The sequence below is a fragment of the Indicator indicator genome, chromosome 6 (genome assembly GCF_027791375.1).
Source record: "Indicator indicator isolate 239-I01 chromosome 6, UM_Iind_1.1, whole genome shotgun sequence".
Taxonomy (NCBI): domain Eukaryota; kingdom Metazoa; phylum Chordata; class Aves; order Piciformes; family Indicatoridae; genus Indicator; species Indicator indicator.
The window spans coordinates 43,656,073-43,666,357 of record NC_072015.1 but is presented as its reverse complement, the minus strand read 5'-3'; the positions used below and the strand labels follow the sequence as shown (position 1 = coordinate 43,666,357).

The 10,285-nt window shown below is 50.0% G+C and overlaps 1 protein-coding gene across 1 annotated transcript in view; it reads left to right on the top strand.

Moving 5' to 3' along the window:
* LOC128967638 (olfactory receptor 14A16-like) overlaps positions 1–1,394 on the top strand; it is a 3,714-nt gene extending 2,320 nt beyond the window's left edge. The window contains exon 2 of the mRNA XM_054381821.1: positions 453–1,394. Within this exon, the coding sequence (XP_054237796.1) occupies positions 462–1,394 (933 nt within the window). The 5' untranslated portion in view covers positions 453–461. The remainder of the gene's footprint in view (positions 1–452) is intronic.
* Positions 1,395–10,285: the final 8,891 nt, after the last annotated feature.

The following is a 10,285-nucleotide window of genomic DNA, read 5'->3' as shown; positions in this document are numbered from 1 at the left end:
AGGCCTCTTGGGGGAAGGAAAGGGGCCTTGGTTGTTCTTTTCTGTTGATTGTACCTATTTGTAAATATTGTGAATAGTATCTATTTGTACATATTCATTGCATTGCGTCATAGATTGTAGATTTGCTTGTAAATACAGCTTGCATTTGCTTCCAGACTGAGCTAGCCTGGTTATTGTCGGTTTGGGACGGGATTTCAGCTCTCACACTGTGTTCTGACACTGACTCTGCAAGTCCTGTCCCTGAGGTGTCTTCATGGAAACTGAGTGTCCAAGGTGCATTGGAAGCTGTGCTGAAGATGCCAGAGGTTGGGGGTGGTGGGGAATGAGCTGATCCATTGGTGCTGCAGCTCAGGGAGGAGGTGTTCTGTGAGCACTGCAATCTTGGTGTGCAGAGAGAAGTGTTCCCTAACTTGTCCCTGCCTTTTCCTCCTTGCACAGGTCTCCATGGGCAGAGGCAGCAGATGGCCAACAGCAGCTCCATCCCCCACTTCCTCCTGCTGCCATTGCCAGGCACAAGGCAGCTGCAGCTCTTGCACTTCTGCCTCTTCCTGGCCATCTACCTGGCTGCCCTGCTGGGCAATGGCCTCATCATCAGCACCATAGCCTCTGACCACCACCTCCACACCCCCATGTACTTCTTCCTCCTCAACCTCGCCCTCCTCGACTTGGGTTTCATCTCCACCACTGTCCCCAAATCCATGGACAATTCCCTGAGGAACACCAGGGACATCTCCTATGCAGGATGTGCTGCTCAGGTCTTCCTCTTTGCCTTTTTCCTTTCAGCAGAGTTTTCTCTCCTCACCACCATGTCCTACGATCGCTACGTTGCCATCTGCAGACCCCTGCACTATGAGACCCTCCTGGGCAGCAGAGTTTGTGTCCACCTGGCAGCAGCTGTATGGGTTGGTACTTTCCTCTATGCTCTGCTGCACACAGCCAATACATTTTCCCTGCCCCTCTGCCAGGGCAATGCTCTGGACCAGTTCTTCTGTGAAATCCCCCAGATCCTCAAGCTCTCCTGCTCCACATCCTACCTCAGGGAACGTGGTCTTATTGTTGTTGGTGTTTGTTTAGGTTTTCTCTGTTTTGTGTTCATTGTAGTGTCCTATGTGCAGATCTTCAGGGCAGTGCTGAGGATCCCCTCTCACCAGGGACAGCAAAAATCCTTTGCCATCTGCCTGCCTCACCTGGCTGTGCTCTGCCTGTTTATCACCACTGGCATCTTTGCCAACCTGAAGGCCCCCTCCGTCTCCTCTCCATCCCTGGATCTGGTTGTGTCAGTTCTGTACTCAGTGGTTCCTCCAGCAGTGAACCCTCTCATCTACAGCCTGAGGAACCAGGAGCTGAAGGCTGCCCTGAGCAAACTGATCCGTGGCTGCTTTCAGAAGCAATAAACTGTTTGTGTTCTCCTGCAGAGCAGTTCTGATGTCACTCAGTGCAGGCCCAGCCAGGCTGCTCCAGTTCTGGCTGCTGCTGCTGTTGTTACTCTTGTGAGAATGTTGTTCCCACACAAATGTCTTTCTTTAGGCCATTTATGGTTCAGTGTTTTCCTCTCTGGTGTGGTCCAGAGACTGCAGACATGAGGATCTGTGCTCCCTCTGTGCTCAACACAATAAAGGACCGTGCAGGGATTATTTTCTCTCAGCTCCCTCCTCCAAGCCCTCTGTGTAGTTGCAGGGCAGTGCCTATGTGCAGAGGTGGAGGGGCAGGGTCCCAGCAGAGCAGCAGTGCCAGGGAGCCCCAGAGCTTGGGCTGTCCTGAGCTGCTCTTTCTTCCCTTCCACACTCTCCTGCTGAGCCTCTGTGTTGGGGCAAGGCCTGAGTGCTGTGGCATCTTGGGCACTTGGTACCGTGACCCCCTTCCAGTACAGACTCAGCCCAAACATGGTCCCTTGAACCCCTCCCAGTATAGATGTGGCCTCGTCCCAGTACAAACTACATCATACTCTCCTCTGACTCTGCACTCTGGGTCCCATCCCAGTACACAATGTACCCCCTGCTCCCTTCCCAGTACAAACTGGACACCCTGTTTCCTTCCCAGTATAGTCTGGGCCCTGTCCCAGTCCAAACAGGTCCCTTTAGTCCCTCCAAGTACACATTAGGCCTCATCCCAATAAAAATTGGATCCTTCTATCCCATCCCTGTACTGAGTGGGCAAGATTTATTTTAAACTTAACTAATTAGTTTCCTCCCAGTACAGCCTGGATCCCTTTCCAGTACAAGCTGCATTCCCTGCCCCCATCCCAGTACAGTCTGTTCCCCACACAGTACAACTAGGATCCTTTTAACCCCTCCCAGTACAGACCTGGTCCCATCTCAGTACAAACTGCATCTCCTGAAGGAGGGATCCAGCACAGATGTGGTCTTAGCCCAGTACAAACTTCATCACTTTGCCATCTCCCATACACTTTCCTGTGCCAGTACAAAGTGCATCCCTTGGACCCCTGCCCAGTGCCAACTGCACCCAGCACAGCACAAAGTGGAGATCCGATCCCAGTGCAGCTCTGGCCTAAGCCTAGCACAAATGGGATCCCATTGCCATCTCCCAGTCCAGTCTGAGTCTCATCCCAGCACAAAGTGCATCTCCTGAAACCCTGATTCCATCCCAGGACAGAGCAGGACCCATCTGTGCAAACTGATCTCCTGATGCCATCCCAGTTGAGACTGGGGCCCCCTCCATGGGCAAACTGAACCTCTTTCAGCTCTCCCAGTACACACTGGGCCTTGTTCCAAAACAAGCTGAATCCTCTGGTCCCCTCCCAGAGCAGACATGGTCTCATCACAAACTGGATCATCTTGCTCCATTCCAGCACACACTGGGTCCCATCCCAGTACAAAGTGGATTCCCTGCTCCCTTCCCAGTACCTACTGCATCCCTCCACATGTTAGCTGTGTGCTCTGATTCCACCCCAGTAAACACTGGGCCCCCTCCCAGTGCAACCTGTATCTTCTGACTCCTTCCCAGTACAGACTGGGCCCTGTCCAAGTACAAACTGGTGCCCTGATCCCATCCCAGTATAGTCCCAGACCTGTCCCAGAAAATGGATCCAATAGCATCACCCAGTGCAGCCTGGGAACCATCCCAGTGCAAACTGGATCTCCTGAACTCCTCCCAGTATGGACAGGGTCTCATCCAGAGCAAAGCTGAAGCCCTGGTACCCTCCCAGTACCAACTGCTTCCCTCCCAGTGCAAACCAGATAACAGGACTGCTTCCCAGTACAGACTGTGCCTGCTCCCAGTAAGAACTGCATCACCTGAACCCCTCCCAGGACTGCACTGGAACGCCTCCCAGTACAAACTGAATCCATTTACCCCCTCCCAGGCATACTGGGCCCAATCTCAGTACAACCTGAGTTCTCTGGCCACATCCCAGTACAGTCTGGGACTCCTCCCAGTACATCCTGGGTTCCTTTAAACCCTCCCACCACAGGCTGGGCCCTGTCATAGTCACAACTCCATCCCCTAATCCCACCAGAGTCCAGACTGGTCCAGCTCCCATTTCACACTGGGTCCCATTAACATCTCCAAGGTCAGCCCTGGCCTTGTCCCACTAAAAACTGATTCCACTCATCCCATCCTGTGCTGGTGAATATTTGTATCACTGCTCTGGACAGAGGGATGGAGGCACCATCAGCAGTGTGCAGATGACCCCAAGCTGAGTGGTGCTGTTGAGATGGCAGAGGGACAGGATGGCATCCAGAGGGAGCTGGACAAGCTGGAGAGGTGGTGCCCAGGTGAAGCTCCTGAGGTTCAACAAGAGCAAGAGCAGGGTCCTGCAGCTGGGCTGGAACAATCCTCACTATCAATGCAGGCTGGGGGAGGAGGGGAGAGAAAGCAGCCCTGAGGAAAAGGCCTTGGGGGTCTGGTGGGGAAGAAGCTGGTGTGATGGTTTGAAACTCTCTCTTTAATTTTTCTTCTCAAAGTTCAAGCAGAGAAAGTGAAAGAGTGTAAATAAGTCACTATTGGGTGTAGGAAAGCAAAATAATGATTGTTCTAAACACTTCCATTGGATAGATAGAAATGTTTCAGAACCACTGCTCAAAACAAAGTGGGAAGTCTGCAATCTGCAGTCAGGGCAACTTGCTGGGCTGTTTGGCTGCTGTTTCTTCTTCTCTTCTGGCTGAAGATAACACACTGACCTTGGCAGCTAAGTTAACAACTTTTCTGCTTTAGCTAACTCTGCTTTCTGCCAGGAGGGTCTCGGGGGGGAGGCCCTTGGGAGTGAGGTCCCTTGGGAAAGGTCCCCATTGGGGGGAAGCAAAGGGAGCTTGGTTGTATTTTTCTATTGATTTTATATATTTGTAAATATTGTGAATTTTTGTATATTTGTACATATTCATTGCATTTCATCTTAGATTGTAGCTCTGCTTGTAAATACAGCTTTCATTTGCTTCCAGACTGAGCTAGCCTGGTTATTGTTGGTGTGGGGGGGAAATTTCAGCTCACACTGACACATTTTTATTTTTGGCACTCCAGCTTGGGGCGATTGCTTGTATGATTTATTTCTGCTCGGATTAGGAAGCAAAATGAAGCTGTTTTGGTTGGTTTGGCATTTTATTTATTCTTGTCTGACCCTGGTGATCTACAAAAGGGCCATTTCCTCCATGATAGACAAGATTGTGAGATATGTGGCATATAAGTAATTTCTTTGGGTTAAAAACAAGTTACTAAATATTGTTGAATTCTGTTGTGGTCTTATTGGGCTAGGGAGATATGGTAAGTCAGCTATAAATCTTGAACGTCTCCAGTGGTGGTGACTCCACCACCTCCCTGGGCAGCCCATTCCAACGGGCAGTCACCCTCTCTGTGAAGAACTTCCTCCTAACATGCAGCCTATACCTCCCCCGGCACAACTTGAGGCTGTGTCTTCTTGTTCTGCTTCTGGTTGCCTGGGAGAAGAGACCAACCCCCACCTGGCTACAACCTCCCCTCAGGTAGTTGTAGACAGCAATGAGGTCACCCCTGAGCCTCCTCTTCTCCAGGCTAAAACAACCTCAGCTCCTTAAGCCTCTCCTCATAGCGTTTGTGTTCCAGACCCCTCCCCAGCTTCTTTGCCCTTCTCTGGACACCTTCCAGTACCTCAACAACTCTCTTAAACTGAGGAGCCCAGAACTGGACACAGTACTCAAGGTGTGGCCTGACCAGGGCTGAGTACAGGGGAAGAATAACCTCCCTTGTCATGCTGGCCACACTATTCCTGATCCAGGCCAGGATGCCATTGGCCTTCCTGGCCACCTGGGCACACTGCTGGCTCATGCTCAGCCTACTATCAACCAGCACCCCCAGGTCCCTCTCTGTCTGGCTGCTCTCCAGCCACTCTGTCCCCAGCCTGTAGCGCTGCTTGGGGTTGTTGTGGCCAAAGTGTAGAACCTTGCACTTAGCCTTGTTAAATCTCATCCCATTGGCCTCTGCCCACCCATCCAGCCTGTCCAGGTCCCTCTTCAGGGCCTTTCTATCCTCCAACAGATCAACACCTGCTCCTAACTTGGTGTCATCTGCAAACTTACTGATGACAGACTCAATTCCTTCTTCTACATCATCAATAAAGATATTGAATAGGATGGGGCCCAGCACTGATCCCTGGGGGACACCACTAGTGGCTGGCCACCAACTGGATGTGGCACCATTCACCACCACTCTCTGGGCCCAGCCCTCCAGCCAGTTCTTGACCCATTTCATAGTGAATCTGTCCAAACCACGAGCTGCCAGCTTTGACAGGAGCTTCTTGTGGCAGACAGTGTCAAAGGCTTTGCTGAAGTCCAGGCATACTACATCCACAGCCTTCCCCGCATTCACCAGATGGGTAACCTGATCATAAAAGCAGATCAGGTTGGTCAGCCAGGACCTGCCCCTCCTGAATCCATGCTGGCTGGGCCTGATCCCTTGACCATCTTGCAGGTTCTGTGTGATTGTACTCAAGATCACCTGTTCCATAACCTTGCCTGGCACCGAGGTCAGGCTGACAGGTCTGGAATTTCCTGGTTCCTCTTTCAGGCCCTTTTTGTGGATGGGCATCACCTTGCCAGCCTCCAGTCATCAGGGACCTCACCTGTGAGCCAGGACTGCTGACAAATGATGGAGAGTGGCTTGGCCAGCTCATCTGCCAGCTCTCTCAGCACCCTAGGATGGATCCCATCAGGTCCCATGGACTTGTGAAGATCCAAGTGGGTCAGCAGGTCCCTTACCACTTCCTCCTGGATTACAGGCAGACTATACTGGTCCCTGACTCCATCTGCCAGTTCAGGAGGCCAGTTGTCCTGAAAACAGCCTGTCCCACTATTGAAGACTGAGGCAAAGATGGTGTTAAGTACCTCTGTCTTTTCCTCGTCTTTTGTTACTATATTTCCCTCCACATCCAATAAGGAGTGGAGTTTTTCCTTGCCTCTTCTTTTACCATTAATATATTTATAGAAATATTTTTTATTCTCTTTTACGGCCACGGCCGGTCTAAGTTCTAAATGGGTTTTTGCCTCTCTAATTTTTTTCCTACAAGACTTAACAATGTCCTTAAACTCATCCTGGGATACCTCCCCTTAATTCCTTTAGAAGCTCCTTGCTCATCCAGTGCGGTTGTCTCCCTCATCGGCTCCTCTTCCGGCACACGGGCACAACCTGTTCCTGTGCCTTCAGGAGTTCTTTCTTGAAGACCAGCCTTCCTGAACCCCTTTGTTTTAAGGGCTGTTTTAAGTTAGTTCCTTGAATAAGCCAAAGTCTGCCCTTCGGAAGTCCAGGGTAGAGGTTTTGGTGCTGCCCCTCCTGGTTTCACCATATATTGAAAACAATTATTTCATGGTCACTGGACCCCAGGCAGCCTCCCACCACCACATCTCCCACCAGCTCTTCTCTATTGTAAACAGCAAATGGAGCAGGGCTGAACCTCTGGTAGGCTCACCTAACAGCTGGGATAAGAAGCTATCCTCCATACACTCCAGGAACCTTCTAGACTGCCTCTTCTCTGCAGTGTTCAATTCCCAGCAGATGTCTGGCAGATTAAAGTCACCCACAAGAACAAGGGGAAGCAATCTTGAGACAGCCTCCAGCTGCTTGAAGAAAATTAAATCAACCTCTTCTTCCTGATAAGGTGGTCTATAACAGGTTGCAACCAGGATGTCAGGCTTGTTGGCCTTCCCCCTTATTCTCACCCATAGGGACTCAACCTGATCATCCTTAGTCTCAACCTCCATGACATCCAGAGTCTCCCTAATATACAGGGCCACTCCTCCGCCCCTTCTCCCTCTCCTGTCTCTCCTGAAGAGCCTGTAGCCCTTGATTACAGCACTCCAGTTGTGAGCGTCATCCCACCCTGTGTCTGTGATGGCAACAACATCATAGTTTTCCTCCTGTACCAAGACTTCCAGCTCCTCTTGTTTGTTACCCATGCTGCGTGCATTAGTGCACATACACTTCAGCTGGGCTGCTGGTTTTGCCCCTGTCTGTGGCTTACCACCCTCAGCCTCCTTTGGTTCATCTCTAGCACTGTTGTGCTCACTCGCCTCCCCCTTCAAGCCTAGTTTAAAGCCCTTTGTACAAGCCCTGCCAGCTTGTGTGCCAAGATCTTTCTCCCCCTCTGCAACAGGTGTACCCCATCTGTTGCTAGCAGACCTGGGACCATATAGAGTTCCCCAAGATCAAAGAATCCAAAATTTTGTTGGTGACACCAGCCTCTTAGCCACTTATTAATCAGGAATGTTTTCCTGTTCCTTTCAGCGTTCATGCCTGCAGCTAAGGGTAGAGATGAAAAAATTACCTGTGCCCCCGATCCCTCTACTACTCTTCCCAGTGCCTTGAAGTCTCTTTTTATTAAGACTTCTGGTATTGACCTCATCACTTCCCACCTGCATAACTAGCAGGGGATAGTAATCAGAGGTCTGTACTACATTGGGCAGCTTTCTGGTAACATCCCTGACCCAGGCTCCAGGGAGGCAGCAGACTACCCTGTGGGAAGGGTCTGGCCAACATATGGGGCCCTCTGTTTCTTTCAGAAGGGAATCAACAATCACAATTACCCTTCTCTTTTTCTTTTCTGTACAAGTTCTGATGCGAGGGGGGGACTGATTTGCTTTAGTCGACCCCCCAGATGGTGTTGCTTTTGTTTCCAGGATCACCTCACCCTCAGTCTCTAGTGCCCCATATCTGTTGTGCAAGGGCACCTGAGGAGGTGAGGGGGGCTGGAAGGGGTTTACCTTGCCTCTTCCGACAGGCACCTGTATCCAATCCCCGCTGCTTCTTTTGTCGCTTCCCTCTGCTAATGGGGGCTGCAGAGCCTGGTACCACATGTCTAACTCCCTTTCACATTCTCTTATGGTCCTTAGTCTTTCTGCTTTTTCCTTCAGCTCAGCCACTAGGTTAAGCAGATCATTGATCTGCTCACACCTAATGCAGGCATTGGCTCTGCCACCCTTGACCTCTCGTGCCAGGCTCCAACGCTCATTGCAGCTGGTTGCCTGAACACTTGCATGCTTATATGTGGGCTCCGTTTGGGTACCCACAGTTTTACAGACAGTCTGAGACTGAGTCATAACCATGGCTCAAGTCCTTCCGGAAACTGGGCCTATTTTTTTTTTTCTTTAATATATAATTAATTCCCCCCCCCCACGCGCTACTTGCCACGTTCCCATGAGCAGACGAGCTTTTCCGCAGCTGCCCTCGTGCTGAAATGGCGGTCTCGCGCTAATTGGTGTTTAAAAATGATGATGATGAGGATGACATACAGTCAGCTAATGCACCCAGACAGGAAATTAGACATGTGAGGAAGGATTACATCAGAGAAGATAATGAGCCAATCCTGTCTTGGCTACCCAGGTGTTTTGATATGGGAGCCCCAACATTGGTGGTAGGCGACAAGTCGGCCTCTCAGTTGGGGATGCTCTCAAAGGATACAGGCATAGACAGGCATCTAGGCAAGTGCATTGGTAAAGTTTCTCTGTGGGCATGCCTCCTACTGGCAGTCCTGCTGAGGTACCCCAGCAGAGATGATTTACCATGGAACCCTAAGCCTTGGGCCACAATAGATGAGGGAATCAAGCATCTGAGAGAATTTGCTGTGAGAGAAGTGATGTAAGGAGATCATAAGACTCTGAATCCAGATGAAATTCCTGTGGAAACAGGCCTTGCCAAAAAGCTCATTAAGCTTGCGCCTCCTACTTATGTTACTATTCTGGCAAGCAGAATTGTGGCAAGAAATTATGGTGGAGTGCCTCCCACTGTTGGCCATTTCACTGACCAAATGAGGCAATTGGAGGATAGTCTTGCACGTACTTCTTTGGTTTCAGCCATTGAAGCTCTGTCTGGAGAAGATAAAGAATTGCATGAAAGAGCTGAAGGAGGAATTTAAAACCTCCATATCCAACTTGATGAAGGGGGATGATTCTGATTCCTCTTCCTCCAGATGGATACAAGTTTCAGCTGTCAGGAACAGACATCCTCCAAGAAGGCCATTCCAGAATAGGTCAAACCAAAACAGACAGCAGAGGCAATCACGTGGCAGTATCTGGATAACTCTGCGTGATCAGTTTGGTGAGAACATGAACAGATGGGATGGTCAACCAACTTCTGACCTTTTCAGGAGGTTAAGGGAGCTGCAGAGTGGCAGATCCCAAGGTAGCAATACCAGGAGGGTAGCTGTCACTTCCTCAGTTTCCCAGAACAACTCTGATAGCTCCAACAGTGATCCTAATTCTGGTGCTGGACATTGTGCCAGCTGTACATGTGGAGGTAATCCCCACCATTAGGGGTGCCCTGCCTTCCGCCAGGGGGAGGTAAGGGATAATGGAGATAACAGAATCTATTGGCATGTGTACATCCAGTGGCCTGGCACTTCCAAATTTCAGAAGTACAGGGCCTTGGTTGACACAGGAGCTCAGTGCACCATCATACCATCAAATTATCAAGGGGGAGAATCTATAACTATTCAGGGAGTCACTGGTGGATCTCAAGAGTTGTTTAAGATAGAGGTTGATATAAGTTTAACTGGGAAGCAGTGGAAGAAACATACTATTGTAACAGGTCCTAATGCACCTTGTATTTTGGGAATTGATTTTCTGAGAGAAGGGCGTTTTAAAGACCCTAAGGGTTACAAATGGGCTTTTGGAATAGCAACTGTAGAAATTGATGGAGGAAAATTGAAGTTGTCCATTAGACCTGAGCTTTCAGATGAATCTGCAGTTGTGGGACAACATGAGATAGAGGGTGTGAAGCTGCTGGTTGCTTCTCAAACTGTGCATCACAGACAATACAGAACCAACTGTGACTCTTTGGTGCCCATTCAAAACTTGATTCATCAGTT